We start from the raw sequence: 17,983 nt of genomic DNA, 5'->3' as shown, positions 1-17,983 counted from the left end.
ATCCCTACCCCTCTGCCCCCCAATCCTACACAGCACTGAAACAACTCCAATTGGGTGGCACAGTGGCACAGCTGGGAGAGCTGCTGCCTTGCAGCACCAGAAATGCAGGTTCATTTCTGATCTCTGTCTGTGTGGAGTTTGCATGTTCTTCCTGTGACTGCATGGGCTTCCTCCAACTGCTCTGTTTTCCTCCCACTTCCCGAAGACATGCTGGTTGGTAGGTTGAATGGCTAGTGTGAATTGCCCCCTAGTGCATGAGTGGTAGAATATAGGGGGAGTTAATGAGAATATGGGGATAATAAAATGGGAGTAATGTAGGATTAGTGTAAAAGAGTGATTGATGGTCAGTTTAGATTTAATGGGCCGAAGGGCCTAATCATGTGCTGTATCTCTCTATACCTTTCAACGTTGTTTAAGTCAAATAGTCCCTAGTGTGAGATTAGAGCATTATTCCTCCTTGGCAAATGGGAACAGTAGCTCTAGACACCATTGAATTGGTTCACTCTTGATCTGCATTTGATCATTGCTTTCCTAACATTGAGGTATATCCCTTGTAAACCTTGCCAAATAAAAATCTATATTTGTCAACTCTTATAACTCCTAATATCTCCTGTTGGATCCACTTCCAAATTTCTCCCTTTCTCCTGGGGTGAAAAATTTTGGGAGGAAAAAGTGGCACAGGTTTGGGGCCATGGTTTGTTTCAATGTGCATGTGGCACCAAAGATAATACCAAAATAGCATTTGAATCTATCCATTCCATACAGATAAATTGTTCTCCCACTGGCCTGTAAACTCCACTGAGGCTGATGTTCGTGGGCATTAATGGACACGGTCCAAGCACAACTACATGGATTGCCAGTATGGAATCTGCAAGATAAATGCATTTCTTGGGGATCCTTCTACACCCTTCTGGTTCAACAGCATGACATTAAATTGCTCTACTCTATCGCTTATAACATTTGAAAATGTTAAAAATAAAACTGAGAAATCATTTCTGCAATAGTCTTCCACTCATTTAAATTAAACATTGTGGAAGAAAAGGATCAAGCTGGACTGTGATAATCATAATAAATGTAATAAGTGTCATCTTTTTCGAATAGTTACTGACCTAACCTATATTTTTTGGAACTTTAGCTTTTTAAGCTCTGTGATGTATGCAGAGAATTTCACAGATATAGATAATTGTGCATTCATAATCAGACAATGGGACTGTGAGTTTAGTTCTTAGAGCTCTCTCTGAGATAGAACTTACTCTTTGCATTTTCTCTTACACAGGCTCAAGATCTCAACGTTATAGAAGAAGTAATTCGAATGATGTTGGAGATCATAAATTCCTGCCTTTCCTCCTCTCTACATCACAATCCCAACCTGGTTTATGCACTCTTGTACAAACGGGATCTCTTTGAACAATTCCGCACACACCCTTCCTTCCAGGATGTGATGCAGAATCTTGACATGGTAAGGAATGAATTTGACAAACATTCCATTCATTAAACCTTGCCTAAGTCTCAGTTGCAATGATTTAGTTTGACTATAGATTTCTAACTAAGATTTTTTTGTTTAAAATTTGACACTATGACACATCAGCCACGGTTGACCAGTATACAACAAAAATAGCAGCACACCATGTAAAAGAAACAGAGCTTCTGACAGATTGGTGTATTAGGTCAAGAAGATGATGTAGTTAAGGATGATAGTTTAAAACAGTATTTGTTTCTGTATATTCCTATCCTTAAGCATTTTAATGTGTGTTGTAGAACCAACACTGAACGAAATGGGAACCTCACATATTTCCACCCCACAGTAGTGTGGAGTACTATGAGTAACACCTCACATCTAATATAATTAAGTTTTATTTACTCTTCCCCAATCTAATTCTCTTCCTAAAGTCACTGGCTTCTGCAGGGGGACCAGCTCTTGGGTGTTAGTGGTTTTCCAGTGCTTTATTAAGGTCACTGTGTGTCATCTTCAATATTTGACTAATGTTAGGCTGTTCATCCATGAGGATCACAGTCAAGTGTGGTTCTACTTCACTCTTTATCTAACTATCCTAAAGTTTTTGGAACATCTACTTTCCATCAATCAAAAATTGGTTGCCTCTTTTGTCCATCTTGAATATCTCTGGGCTACTGTTAGGAAATGTGTTCTAGCCTCTGCTGTAACTATCACACAAGCATTTTCTCTTTGAGACTAATAATGTGCACTGATGTTGCACTTTAGCAGAGAGAAATCTTCAAAAGCACTCCACAAAAAATGAGCAGACAGGAACTGGAGATATTGAGAATGGTAACAAAGTCTTTTAAGGAAGATGCTGAGAAGAAGAAAGTTGAGATGTTTTCATCTAGAGTTCAAAGGTAACAATGCAGTACTGGATTGGACTGAAATCATATGAAGTTGTTATGGCTACTATCAGAATACTAAGAGTGGAACCAATAAAGTGCTATCATAATTAAATTCACTGTGGAGGAGTGATGTGGTAGAGGATAGTGTGGTATAGTAGGCCAAGAAGATTATGTAGTTATGAGGAAGTGTATGTAGAGTGGATGGACAGGGCCACTTACAACAGGACTGAAACTGATTAATTGAGTGAGCTAAACCATGATAAATAGAATTCAAAGCAGAGAAGTGAGAGATCATTGACTTTGGATGCAGAGATTGAGAAATTTTGTACAGCCATTATTTAACACTCCATCAACCATTTTGGTTGTGAGCCTAGAGCTGCAAACATCTGTCATGTTCAAGGCCTCAAATGTCATTGATTGGGTGTCATACTTTTCTGTAATTGAAAATATGCAAACTAGAAGGTTGGAGGTGAAATCAAAGAGGGCCAACAATCATGAGCTTGATCACGGCCGGTGGGTGTGGTCAGTGTTCAGGATTAACATCCAGAAGGAATAGGAGGAAAACAGTACTATCTTGAAATCAATCTTGAACTAATTCAATGGTCTGATGGGCTTGAGACGGTAAAGAATTTATTGCCACTGTTCCCATGTTCCTAGAAGAAATATTGCTCTACCATTACAGCAGGGGCCACTTTTGTCATTACTAGGGTGGCTTTACTGTTTTGGTGGGTGAAATGATTAATGGAATGTAGATATATTATGGCAGAGGTGGACAGGATTTGGGAGGTCATAACACATTTGGGGACAATGAAAGGAATGAGAGTTTGAAGATGGGGATTGAAGCTTCATCCACAGTTATATGCTGAAACGTGAAGAAATACAACAGGTAAGTCCCATTTTTGTAGCTGTGGAGTAAATGTAACCTGAGTCTCATGTCATGAACTTTTCTGATACTGGAGAGAAGAATAAAGAGACTCTGGATGAGATAACGTCCTGCCATTAGACTCCATTTGGAGGCATTGATACCAGCTCTCTCTCCTTTCTGCATCCAATCTCCCAGATAGCATATTTTCATTCATGAAAAATTATGACACGCACCTGATGCCTTGAGCACTGCTGAAATTTAGCAGTGATGTGAAAAAGCAAATTTTCACGTATAATAAACTAGGAAAGTAATTGCTTTACGAATGGAGATTTACCTTTTATTGCCATGAAAATGCTCCTCCAGATTTAATGAGTAGTCTGGGAAAAGCAGAAATCAGAGAATTAAAACTGTAATCATGAAATGAAACTCTGAAAGGACTTGTCTGAAACGTTGATGTAGACCAGTGTGCATTGCTACAGTTGACATTTTCTGATGAGTTGCTAGCTAGAGAAAGATATTTGCTGTCATGCAAGTCCAGTTCTATTGTAGTGCGCCACTGCAATGGCTGAAACGATTAAGGCTGTTGGAAACTGGCTCCAATTGTCTGTCACCTGATTATCAGACGTGTAATCTAACCCATGAACTCCGATCTCTCCCAACTCTAATTTAGCTAAGATGAACTGCATGCATATCCAAATAGAAACCCTAGAGAAATAATGCTTATTCCTAAAATCTGCAGGAGCCTGTCATTTTTTGTAGCTAATTTTGGAATATTATACACATAATAGATCTTACCTATGTACCACTAGTATTTAATAGTTTTCTATTAAGTATAGACAGTCTCCTTCACGTCTTCTATATGTTCTTATTGTTATACAGTTCGTGTATCATCACCGCTATGTTTAACTCTTATTAAGAGATTGTTAGTTAATTGTTATTCACTAATTACTCTTTTTATAATTCAAATATTCTTGGAGAAAGAATATATAGGTGGTAGGTTATTCTGTGTTCTCACTGTTTATGAACTTTTTAACCTTTTTTGAAGTTTACCATAATTAGAACCTGTGAAGAGGCTCTTAGTTTAAATACCAACACCATGAGAACTTATTTGATGAAAATAAGCAGAAGATCTAGGAGCTAATTAACTGTAAACACAATGCCTTCTTGGATTGGAAGCTCTGCCATGCCTCAAGGAAAAGGAAACTGCTCCAAAGGCACCTGAAGGCCGAGGTGCAACATAAAACGCATAACCTAAAGAAAAAGGTGGTGGGTGGAATGAGCTAGGAAGTCCTGGAACTCATTGATAACCAGACAGGTGTAAATTTTTCAGCAATTTCTAGGCCATTTACAACCCAACCACCCGAGAGCCCACCACACTGAGAGCCAAAAGCAGAGAACAGCTTGTCAAGGATGAAAAGGCATTTAGTGCCAAAGAAGAGCTCCACTGAGAATGTCAAAGAACTCCTCAACTGAGAATGTCTTTGACACAAGTGTCCTTGATACCATCCCACAACAGACCATCTCATCCAGCGTTACCAGCACCCCAGATAAACAAGATCATATGTTAAGTGAAGCAACAACAAGGCTTTGAGAGCAGACAGTATCCCTGCTGAAGTTCTAAAATTTGGCAGAGAGAAAGTTCAGTCACAAATTCACAACCTTGCCTTGCACATCTGGGAAGCAGAGAATGTATCAAGAGACCTCAGAGATGCCATAATTGTGACTGATTTCGAGAAAGGAGATTGCAGCACCATATTCCTGCACTAACCTTATTTCCCTTGATTCCCTCAGTCCTTTTTGTTTGACTGTCAGTAATTAATTCCATTCCGTTCAATGATGTAATCTTCTCCACATGAGAACTCCAAGAGAAATGCATGGAACAGCGTCAACCACTGTAAGGCCTTTTTGACCTCACAAAAGCCTTTGTTTTTCTCAGACAAGAGGGACTTAGGAGCATCCTTCTCAAATCTGGCCGCCATTAGAAATTTGTCTTCATCCTACATTCTGCTACTTGATGGCATGCAAGTTGTAATCATCAGGTCCACAACAGATACAATCTCAGTGTAGGCTGGTGTCAAATAAGGCTACATCATCGCCCCAACACTTTTCTCAGACTTTCTAGCTGCAATACTGCACCGTACCTCCAACAAACCTAATGTAGGGATGGAGCTAATTTACAGGAAAAATAGACACCTTCATCAGAACCCTGCATCACCTGTTCTGATGCAGTGTCTCTACCTGAAATGTCAACAATTCCTACCCCTCCCCCCCTTCCCCCCCCCCCCCCAAAGAGATGCTGCTCAACCCACTGAGTTCCTCCTGCAGTTTGTTTTTTGCTCCAAATTCCAGCATCTGCAATCTCTTGTGAGGCTTGGGTATGTGCATGTTCTGAGGTTCCAATCACTGTCAACTTTTTCACTGAAGCATGAACACTAAACATTCACCAAAGAAAGGCCCTCTGTCAACTATGCACTGTACAACACCACTCCCAGACAATAAAAGTCCACAGCAGGACTCTGGAAAATATCTCAGGAGCCACCTCTCAATGATACCAAATATTGACCATGGCCTTCAGTGTATCAGCACAGCTCTCGACTATCTGATCAAAAAAGTATTTGAAGATCAAGACCTTAAAGTGGCATAAAGTTTGTGGCCTACTGGGCAGTAGAGATCCTTGCCCTCTTGTGCTCTGAGATGCAGACTACTCTTAGGCAGCATATCAAAGCACTATAGAGGTGCCTCCTTGTAATTCTCCAGATCCACTGGCTGGTTAAGGAAATCAACAGCAGCATCCTCTTTCAGATCAACAGCAGCCTCAAAGATCTATTTATGGTCAGTTAGCTCCACTGGGCCAGCCATGTCATTCTCATGCCCAACACTGTTGTCCCAAAACGGACATTCTTCTTCCAATTCTGTCATCAGAAGAGATTACCAGGTAGACAAAGGAAACTTGCAAAGCCTCTCTGGAACATGTAACATCCCACTAACTTGTGAGAATCCCTAGCCCATGACCTCTCAAAATGGAGAAGGAACATTCAAGGTGGCATGGGGAAGCTCGAGTCAGTTCAATGGGAGCAAAATGCCCAGCATAATTGGCAGAAGGAATGCATTGCCCCTCAGTGTGCCCCCCTGCACCCCCATCTGCTTCATAAAGTACCTCCTGCCCCACCTGTAGCAGAGTCTGTAGGTCCCACCTAGGCCTCATTAACCACCACAGAGCACACAAAACTGCAGTGGAAATAAGTCATCCATGACCCCAAGGGTCTGTCTAAAGAAGAGAAGGCCTCCTTTGCTGTATTTGTACCAAAAAATAATTTGTATGTAGAAATTTACTTAAAAGCATTTCTGTTTTGTGATGTAGAATCCATCTAGCTGAGGTTGCAGGACAGACTCCACAGATACAAATTTGACTAAGTGGCATGTTTGCACAAAAGCACCTAAAAATTCAGTATAATTTGTAGCAATCCATTTTAAAACTCAAAAATAAGGACCACTGAAAAATAGGAGGAAAAGTTCTTCTATGTACTGTGGAATGCAGTTTTTCATGTGTGAAAAAGATTGGGTTTCATCTATATTGTCTTACGACATGGAAAATATGAAAATCTAACCCAGGTTAGAATTAGCTGGTAGAGCTGCTGTCTCTCAGCTTCAGCGACCAAATCAGTCCTGACCTCCTGTGCTGTTGTGTAGAGTTTCACGCTCTCCCTGTGACCATCTGGGTTTCCTCTAGGTGCTCCATTTCTTCCCAAAAATGTACAGATTGGTATGCAGTAATTGGCTATTATAAATTGACCCTATTGTGAATGGTAGAATCTGGGGATAGTTTTTGAGAATGTGGGGAAAATAAAATGGGATTCATGCACAATCAGTGTAAATGGGTACTTGATGGCCAGCACTGACTCGGTTGGCTGAAAGAATGTTTCCATGCTGTTTGACTCTATGACTATTGACCAATAGAGTAAACAAAGGGACTTGAGTTGGGTACATGCATGATTACACAAAAGGGAAAAGAACTAGATACTTGTTCTTCTTCATACTGGTGCATTTGATTGGTGATCGGGTTGTTCCATGTTTAGAGGTCTGACTGTTGTTCACATTTTACCTTGTAGGTGATCAGCTTCTTCAGTCTTCGGCTGGAACAGGCAGGAGCAGACCTATCAGTAGAACGGGTTCTGGAGGTCATCAAACAAGGAGCAGTAGCATTGCCAAAAGATAAATTGAAGGTGAGTCTTATGGTCTTGCCAAGATTGGTAATTGCTGAAAGGCCTGTCCTGGCTTTTTTGGGCTTAAGCTCACCTCTGAATCAGAAGTTGTGGGTTGAAAACCTGCTCCAGAGACTAAAATGCAAAGTTCTAAGCTGACACATCATTGCAGCAGATTGAATTTTTTGAGGAGGTGACAAAGATTATTGATGAGGGTCGGGCAATGGATGTTGTATACATCAGGTAAGCTGTTATCAGAGACCTGAATGGACCTCTCATAGGCCAATAGATAAACTCTTGATCTACCTCGTCCTGGCCCTTGCACTTTATTTATCTACCTGCACTGCACGTTCTCTGTAACTGTAACACTATATTCTGCATTCTGTTTTTCCTTTTACTACCTCAATGTACTTGTGTATGGAATGATCTGTCTGGATGGTACACAAGCAAAAGCTTTTCACTGTACCTCAGTACATGTGACAGCAATAAACCAATTCCGATTCCAAGTTTCTGGGAATGGAAGTTAATGGAGAACCAAGCTTTCTTATTGGCCTTGACTTCAGTTGGGGCAGGGCATGTTGGAGGTTAGGGAGCAATCTCAAAAGGTTTGTGTCCTGGTTATCAGTACAGCAAGCCAAACAGGAAAGTTAAGGCCTAGATATCAGGAGTAAGAAAAGAGACCTGGCCAGGATCTTGGAAACAAGATCAGGATCTACATCAGAAAATCTAGCCTCAGTTGGGAGGTGTGCAGCAGAGGATGAGGATTGTAATACTGTTGTTTAGAGAAGTGTGAGGGTGGAGTTGAAGCATTTGAAGGCAAATATTGGATTTTCCTTACAAAAGTCTCAGTCCAGTGCTGCACTCGAAGGATGTAGCTGTCCCAGGAATGCTGAATGTTGGTCACTGCCAGGACAACTTAATCTAATTCCCCCCTCATTGCTTCAAAAGGAATGTTGCATGGGGAATGATGTCATCGCAACTGCAGTAGAAATAGAAACAGGCATGTGAGTGTGAATTGTTCCCACTTGGTTTTCCAGAGAGACATGAAATGACCTGGAGGTAGTTGTTATTGCATTTCATTCCCGGAAAAAATGGAATTTTAATTATATGTTACTGAAAAAAGCATTACATTGTTGATTTTCTAGGCAAGCTTCCCTCCATTTATCTCTTACCAAAATATTAGACAGTATAGTCTCACTAAAGACTTGAACCATTGTAACATGACACCCAACTCTTCTACTCAATGCCCTGACCCATGAAGGCAAGCATGCCAAACACTTTCTTCACTACCCTGTCTACCTGTGCTTTTGCTTTCAGGGAACCATGTACCTGCACCCTTAGGTCTCTCTGTTCCACAACACTCTCCAGGGCCCTACCATTTGTCCTACCAGACAAATCTGTTGACGTTGTCAGACTGTTGGCCCTAAGTGTTACTTGTAAGAAATTGCTACAATTCAGTCAAGAAGAGTGAAATTACCATTGAAAATTAGCACATTTTAGTTCTATGACACGATAGGTATGTAGAAATCTATAGCATAGACATTTATTAAAAATTATTTGTTCTTGAGCTTTGACAACTATAGCAAATATGTATATAGATTCATGGAATAGAATCTTTGCTGTATAGAACTAATCCACATGGCCTATCAGGCCTATGTCACCAGCTCTTCAGTTATCCCTGCAACATTTTTCTCACAAATATCTGTCCAATCCCTTGACAGCAACGGTAGAGTCTTTTTTCACCATTCTTTCCTGTAGCCAGTTCTGGATTATAACTATTCACTGTGTGAAGAGTTATTTTCTTGTATCATCCCTGGTTCTTTTGCCAGTCACTTTAAATCTCTATTTTCCAATTCTCAACTCTTCCACCAATGAAACAGTTTCTCTTTGTTCACTTTGCCTGGAGTCTTGATTTGATCACTTTTATTAAATCATCTGTGAACTTTCTTTGCCCTGAATACAAAGCCAGCTTTTCCTATCTACCGTCTTACTGAAGTCCCTCATCCCTGGGGCCATTCTATTAAATCTTTTCTGCATCCTCTCGTGGTCCTTTACATTCATCCTATGATGAAGCAACTAGAATTGGATGCAATGTTTTAGTTACAGCCAAACAAGTGTTTTATAGAGTTCAATATAACCTCTTATGTATTTCACAACTGTATAAAGCAAAGGATCCCAATTGCTTTCTTTAATCATTTTCTCATCCTGTCCTGCTATCTTCAAAGATTTGAGCACATATATACCCAGGTCACTCTGTCCTGCATCCCTCTTTTAAATTATACACATGATATCAATTTAACCTTCCATGTCCCTTCTATTCCTTTGCATTTCTCTGTGTTAAATTTTATCAACCATGTGCCTCCCTATTCCATTAGCTCATCTACATCTTCTTCAGTGGTATTGGTATTGCTATTGGTTATTATTGTTGGAGAGGGTTCAGAGGAGATTTACGAGGATGATTCCCAGAATGAAAGGGCTTACGTATGATGAGTGTTTGTCGGCTGTTGGACTGTACTCACTGGAGTACAGAAGAATGAGAGGGGACCTCATAGAGACATTTAAAATGTTGAAAGGACTGGACAGAGTAGATGTGGCTAGGCTGTTTCCCTTGGTGGGTGAGTCCAGGACCAGAGGGCACAATCTTAGAATTAGAGGATACAGGTTTAAAACAGAGATGAGGAGAAATTTCTTTAGCCAGAGGGTGGTGAATTTGTGGAATTCCTTGCCAGGTACAGCAGTGGAGGCCAGATCATTGGAGGCGTTTAAGGAAGAGATAGATAGATAGATATCTAAATAGTTGGGGTATCAAGGGATATGGGGATAAGGCCGGAAATTGGGGTTAGAATAGTGTTTTTTTTTGCACCCCCCAATTTCTCATTTCTTTTTCTTTTTTCCCTTTTCCTTGGAGTAGACTCCATGGGCCGAATGGCCTACTTCTGCTCCCTTGTCTTGTGATCTTGTGATTATTGTCACTTGTACTGAGGTACAGTGAAAAACTGTACCAATACCAATACATGTATACACAGGTGTGATGAAAAACTTGCTTGCAACAGCATCACAGGTCCTTCCTTCTTCCTTTCCCTATCCTTCCCTTCCCTGTCCTTCCCTTCCCTTCCCTGTCCTTCCCTTCCCTTCCCTGTCCTTACCTTCCCTTCCCTTCCCTGTCCTTACCTTCCCTTCCCTGTCCTTACCTTCCCTTCCCTTCCCTGTCCTTACCTTCCCTTTCCTGTCCTTCCCTTCCCTTCCCTGTCCTTCCCTTCCCTTCCCTGTCCTTCCCTTCCCTTCCCTTCCCTTCCCTTCCCTGTCCTTCCCTTCCCTTCCCTGTCCTTCCCTTCCCTTCCCTGTCCTTCCCTTCCCTTCCCTGTCCTGTCCTTACCTTCCCTTCCCTTCCCTGTCCTTACCTTCCCTTCCCTGTCCTTACCTTCCCTTCCCTGTCCTTCCTTTCCCTTCCCTTCCCTTCCCTGTCCTTCCCTTCCCTTCCCTTCCCTTCCCTTCCCTTCCCTTCCCTTCCCTTCCCTTCCCTGTCCTTCTCTTCCCTATCCTTTCCTTTCCTTTCCCTTCCTCCTGTTAACCAGTGAATATGTACAGGATTTGAACATAATTCTCCCCACCCTGAAGGTCCTTACCTGAAGAAATACATCATCCTGAGTAAATTTACATCTATGACAGTCCATCAGGATTGAGAGTAACTCACTTCTACTTCAGTCCTATTGGTTCTGCGTTGCCTGATGAAACCAATGCAGGACCTGCAGACTCTGCTACAGGAAGGGGATGGATGGTATTTTGGAAAGTGGTGTGCTATTTGTACTGGGCTTATTCAGAATGAGGTTCTTAATGGCAACCTCAATGTTCCTTCTCCACTTTGAGCAATTGCATTCCAAGGATTATCATGAGTCAACGGGGATGTTAAATTTTTCCCATCCACCTAGAAATCCTTTGTGCAACAGAGCTTGAAGAAATGTGTCTATTTTAGAAAACTGGTGTCATGGCCTGCCGACTGGAGCCAACTGAGTGTAATAATGGCCTCATGGCTGTGGATGTTGACCTGCAATAGGGCACTGACTCTGGCTTGCTTATCCTGCCAAAAGATTTGGAAGATTTTGGAGAGACAATGTCACTGGTATCTCTTCCAGTGCTGTGAGGTGTCTGCAATAGGTTGCCCAGGTCTCGGATTGTATAGGAGACAAGGATCATTGCTGTCTGGTGGACTGTGAACTAGGTTTGAGATCTTAACCTTCAAATTTTTTTTTCCCTCAGTTAGACAAAGGCTGTGCTGGTGTACCAAAGGTGATAGTGAATTTCAATATTGATTGCTGTCTTTAATACGGGAATATGGCTTCCAAAATACGGGAAGTAGTCCATGTTTTCCAGAGTCTTGTGGTAGACCTTTATGGTTAGAGAGCCGTGTTGCACGGGGAGGAGGAAGCAGGTTGGTGGAGCACCACTGTTTGTTGTTGTTGAGTGTAAGGCCCATTTTCTTGCATGCCTCAGTTAATGAGTCAACAATGCTTCAGGCTCAACCTCCAAACATGGACATGTGCAAGCATCGTTTATATACTGCCGCTTGATGACTAACGTTGGAGTCACTTTGGTTCTGGACTGGAGGCAACATAGATTGAATAGGTTTCACTTTGTCCTGTAGATTAACCACAATGTTAATACAGAGGAGTCTCCCTGCTGTCTGCCACAGGGGTAATCCTCACTAGGGCAATCCTCACTACTTCCTCCTAAAGGGAGAGAAGGAGAAAAGGAGAGACCTGGTTGAGGAAATGGAAGGTAAGACAGAGGAATCAGGTGTGCTGGGCCACCTGTGGTACAGTGAAGGCATAAAAGGTAAGATTACAAAGGGAATGCTGGATATGGAGAGCAACCCAGAAAATGACAGGTATGCATCACCTTAGTTCTTCTTCTGGAACCTTGCTCTGAACATATTAACTGTTGTGTTTCTTACATTACAGCATTAACTATCCCTCAAATGTATTTAAATGTTGTGCCAGCCTTTTGGACATCCTGAGGTCATAAAAAGAACTGTACACAAGAGAGTTTTTGTTTCTGGGGAAATGAATTGAAAACAAAGTTTCTAAGGAATAAGGCAAGGATAATCACAATAATCAAAATCAAACTTCTGTAATGTTTCACATCTGAAAATGATTTGCATGTTTTGTTGTCCTGGTGGTTGGTACTTGGGCCAATTAAAATTTGCATCTTTTTATCAGTCACCAAAATTTGCAATAAGACTGTCCTCATGAGTTGTTTTAGTTTTGAGTTTCCTTCCCAAATCTGATCAGTGTATAATTAAACACTTGGATAAAGGGAGTCAGGCTACCAAGTAAGCTGCTGGTGCTGCTTTTCTTTAATGTGATAAGGAAGAGACAGCCTGGCTCCTGACTGGAGTGACTCAACTAGCAGCCTTATTCTCAAGCTTCCGGCTGACTTTTATCTGGCCAGTAGTTTATCAGAAAATGGAATAGGCTGGAATTTCTCACATAGCTTTATTGTTGTGTCTTTACATTCCAGTACAACCAGCATCTCTCCATGAATTATATAAAGGTATGGGACTCTAGATGAAAGATAATATAGTGTGACAGTGTACAACATCTTAATTTGGCTAGTGGCACTCCATTATAGTATAAATCATAGTTATACATTTTTGGTGCTCATGATAATTTGGTGAAAAGATACTTTTTTCTTCCTGCTACTGACTGCACTAATTATGCTGGGATTCCAAATGGCATAGCCACTTAGAATCAGAGAATGACTCAGATTAGAAGGCAGCAATTTGGCTTGTCACAACCGTTTCAACTGGTGGAGCCTATCCAATTAGTTTCAATCCCTTACTCTTTCCCCATTGCCCTGTATTTTGCCCCCTTCAAGTATTTAACCAATTTTTACTTTTAATATTACTGTTGACTCTGCTTCTATCACATTTAATGTGTATTCCAGACACACTGATTTTCTCGTTTCATTATGATTCTTTAGCAGGTTCCATAAACGTGTCTCCTCTAACTTCAAATCATTCTACTGCTGAAATAATTTCTCCTTATTTACTGTATCAAAACTTGAACTCACAACTTGAACACATCCATCAAATCTCTTCTTAACCTCTCTGCTCTAAGAACAACCCAGTTTCTCCAGTGTCTCCACATAACTGTCCATCATCCTTGATACCATTCTTGTAAATGACTTCAAAACCTAATCCAGTATCTTGACTTCTTCCTAAATTATGTTGCACAAAAATGAATCTATCCATGATCATGCCAGTGTTACATAAACTTTAAGAGTACCTTCCTTACTTTCGCACTCTTTTTTTCTAATAATAAAGTCAAGGATCCTACTTTTTTCTACAGCGTTCACAACTTCTCCTTTAGCTTCAAAGATTTGTGTTTGTATACCTCCACATTTCTATTCCTGCATCTCTTTAAAAGTTGCTGTTTGGGTCATGTATCTCCGCATTCCTCCTGTCATTTCACATTTCCCTGTATTAAGTTCTAGCTGTCATGTGCCTACCTAGTTTGCCTGTATGTCTTTTTCTTACTGAAGTCTGTTAACTGTCTTCAATTTTTAATTACATTTCTGCATTTTGTATGCCTGCAGCATTGGGGGTCACTTGTCCATATTTGATCAGGATAATCCCAGCCCAAAAGGATATGCTGAATGACCCTGGATCAGCATTTATCCCAGAGTCTCTTTTGGCCAGTTAGCTCTGATTGATGACGAGCAGCCCATACCGACCACCAAAGGAAGTTTGAACTTTGTTTATACAGTTCACCTTTCCAAAACTTATGGTCTGGAGCAAATCCTGGTGAGAACCTTTATGTAGGTAAGGCCTTTTACTAGAGGAAGGGTCAGAACCATTGCAGAAGAAAACTTTAGCAGTCAACTAAGTTATGACCATTGGTTAACTGGAACTGTCAAAATATTGTGAAAGTTGCTGACATTCAGAAATATACAACATCTATTAAAATCTATTCAGACTTTTATTTTTTTTAATATATAATTTGCTTAAATAAAAATACCTTAAACCAATTATTTAAATACACTCAAACAATTTTTAAAAATCCAAATTAACTACTAGCAACTGTTCCTCTCCAATGAAATGAATGAATATGCTGTTCATTTGCCAAGTTAGACTTGGCACAGGTTACTTGTTCAAATTCCCCAGTGTAAATGTTGGGAAATTGCCGTTATTTTGGAATCGTCTGAGCACAGTTGGGAAAACAACCATGAACAACTGACCACAACTTAAGGACTTCCATGTTCACTACCGCATGCAAATACAGTGTATCAAGATTGAAGATATGAAATTGGGTGGCATTGTGGGTTGTGAGGAGGATGCAGGGAGACTTCAGGGAATGTAGACAGGCAAAGTGAATGACACAAAATGTAATGTGGAAAAATGTGAAGTCATCGACTTTGGTCAAAAAAAGTACCCAAGTGAAATATTTTTTAAATGATTGAAGGTTGAAAGATGTTGATATCTAGAGGGACCAGGGTGTTGTACGTGAATCACTGCAAGTTAACATGCAGTGCTACCCAGTTTCATATCTTCAGTACACTGATTTATTACATTTGCATGCAGTAGTGAAAATTAATGTGCAGCAAACAACTAGGAAGCCAAATGGTATTTGGCCTTAATTTTAAGAGGATTAGTGTACAAAAGTGGAGAAGACTTGCAGCAATTGTATAACATGTTGGTGAGAGTATACCTGGGATATTCGTGTGTAGGGTTGATCTCCCTACCTAAGAAGGATATATTTGCAATAGATAGAGTGCAGCGAAGATTCACCAGATTGATTCCTGGGATAGAGGGATTAAGCAAACTAGACCTATACTCTCTGAGGTTTAGAAGAGAGGTGATCTCATTGAAACATACCAAATTCATATGGGGATTCTACCTCCTTCTCAGCAGTGAATTCCAGACCCTACCATAGTTCCAGTGAGAAAAAAAATTACGGACTCGTCTAATGCTTGTAAACGTATGCCCTTGGTTGTTGATTTAACTGGAACGGAAATATTTTCTACCCACCCACTCTATCCAGACCACTCGTAATTGTATACCTTCTAAACTTTCTGATCCCCTTGGCTGTATGCCAACATGATGAGAATTTCCTTACTGAGCACCACCTGCCTACATTACAAAAAATTCCCTTCTACAGTACAAATTGTAGCAGCATACCATTTTCCAACCAGTGGTAGCATACTCTGTGAATTACCAACTGAGAACCCCCAATGTTGAAAGAACAGATTTTGAAAATCTGAACTAAAGATGGAAAATATAAGAAACAGAAGCAGTAAAGGCCAGTCATTCCTCCAAGCCTGCCTTGCCATTCAACAAGACCATGGCTGATCCAATCTTGGTCTCAACAGCACTTTCCTGTTCTCTCCCCTCTTGTCATTCAAATATCTGCCAAACTCACCTAGACTGTATTCAATAACCCTGTCTCTGCAGCTCTCTGTGGGAGAGAACTCCAAAAAGCTGCAGCCCTCTGAGGCAAGAAATTATTCCTCATTTCCATCTTAAATGGGCAACATCCCCCACCCCCCCTATTTCCATGTTGTATGATACTATGAAAACAATTAATAGCCTTTAAGGAAGAAATGGTTCAGAAATAGTCTAGATATGGTCTCAACTGGGAGGAAGGTAGAGCAAGTTAAGCTAATTCTCCTTGGATGATCAAAGAGAGAAAGAGAGTAAAACAAAACAAATAAAGGGGCATGACAGATGGCAAGTCACTAACAGTCAAAAACCAGGTTTAGAAAGTTCAGAAGGGAAGTGGATAAAGAAATTAAGATGTGAAAAGATGTGAAACATCTGTGGAGAGAGAAATAAGGTTACATCCCTATTTTGAAGGAAGCGAAGACGGAAATTGCAAAAGAATTGGCCATAATCTTCAAAACACCTCTGGTTACAGTTGTAAAACTGGAGAATTACAACTGTTACAGCTTTGTTCAAAAAAGGGTGTCAGGATAAATCTGACAACTGTAGATCAGTCAGTTTTATGTTAGTGATGGAAAATCTTTAGAACAGATCATCAGGGTGGAATTAGCAATCACTCAGACAAGGATGGATTGTTTAGGGAAAGTCTGGGTGGACTTGTTAAAGGCAAATCATGATTAACTAACTCCATAGAGTTTTATGATGAAGTAAAACAGTGTTGATGAGGGAACTGCAATTCATGTGGTGTTTATGGACTTCCAAAAGGCATTTGATATAACCCTTGATTAAAGTTCAGGGAATAAAAGTACTTGTACAAGCTATAGAGAGATATTATGAACTGTGGCTTTTCAGATTAGAGTGAAAATCCCTGTGGGTCGACACTGAGGTTAAATTTCTTAAAATATGTATCATTACGACTTGGGCTTGAGTGTGCAAGACACCTTTCTGAAACATGTTGGCATTGTGAACTGTGAGGAGGATGGTTGTAGATTTCAAGAAGATATAGCCAAGCTAGTGGAATGGAGGTCATGCAAATGAAATTTAATGCAGAAAAATACAGTGATATTTCAGTGGAAAGAAGAAGAACATAAACTGGAGAGGTGGCTCTAAAAGGAGCGCAGGAACACAGATCTGATATATACGTGCATAAGTCATTGAAAGTGGCAGATTACATTGAGAGAGGGGTTAAAAAAAGCAAACAGGTTACTGGGGTTCTTCAGTAGAGTACAAGAGCAAGAGGTTACTAGTTTAGCCACAGCTGCGATATTGTGTCCAGTTCTGAGCACCTCACTTTAGAAAAGGTGTGAACTTCGGGATTTGAAAGAGGAATGAAGGATTTTAGTTATGTAGAAAGACTGGATATTTTAAATTATACATCCTAGATTTGTGTGGAGATCTGATAGAGATATATAAAATCATGAAGGACCTAGACAGAATAGGTTGTGAGAAGCTGATCCCATTGACAGAAGAATTAAGAGCCAGAGGACATAAAATGAAGATGATTGACAGAAGAACCAAAAGTTCCATGGGGATAAACCTTTTGATACAGCAAGTGGTCAAAATTTGGAATGCACCGCTGAGGGAATAGTATAGGCAGATTCAGTTATTGTATTTAAAAGTGATCTAGGTATGTGCTTGAAAAGAATAAAAGTGTGAGGGAGTGGGACAACTGGATTGCTTGAGCATTGAGTCGACACTAAGGCAATGTGCTGATTGGTCCCCTCCCCAGCTGCAATCTTCCTGTGATTGCTTACTGTTCTAAGGCTGAGAAGAAAGTAGCTGGTTTGAAAAATGAAAAATGAACATGCAATTTTCTCTTCACCTCCTGACTTGAAGAGGAAGATTTCTAAGTGATCCCTTGTGGGATTCCATAGTGTCATTGAATCTTGGAACGCTCTCTCCCTAAAAGCACTGTGAGAGTTCCTTCATCAGAAGAACTACAGCTGTACAAGAAAATGACTCACCACCAAGTTCTCAAGGGCAATTAGGGATATGCAATAAATGCTGCACTAGCCATTGATACCCACATCCCGAAAAGTAGTACTTGACAGTTGACACTCAATTGTCACTGTCAGCAAGATATCCTCCCTTCATCTTTCAACTTACTTATTTCCTGTGGGGGCTGCTGAATTACAA

The 17,983-nt window shown here is 40.5% G+C and overlaps 1 protein-coding gene across 4 annotated transcripts in view; it reads left to right on the top strand.

Annotated features, from left to right (window-relative positions):
- Positions 1 to 17,983, top strand: part of dym (dymeclin) — a 275,633-nt gene that overhangs the window by 224,988 nt on the left and 32,662 nt on the right. For all 4 annotated transcript variants that reach the window (XM_052039238.1, XM_052039219.1, XM_052039228.1 and 1 more), the window contains 2 exons: positions 1,277 to 1,459; positions 7,318 to 7,431. In XM_052039238.1, coding sequence (XP_051895198.1) covers positions 1,277 to 1,459; positions 7,318 to 7,431 — 297 coding nt within the window. The remainder of the gene's footprint in view (positions 1 to 1,276; positions 1,460 to 7,317; positions 7,432 to 17,983) is intronic.

Source organism: Pristis pectinata, chromosome 2, assembly GCF_009764475.1.
Source record: "Pristis pectinata isolate sPriPec2 chromosome 2, sPriPec2.1.pri, whole genome shotgun sequence".
NCBI classification, from domain to species: domain Eukaryota; kingdom Metazoa; phylum Chordata; class Chondrichthyes; order Rhinopristiformes; family Pristidae; genus Pristis; species Pristis pectinata.
This window is presented reverse-complemented; position numbering and strand designations above follow the sequence as displayed.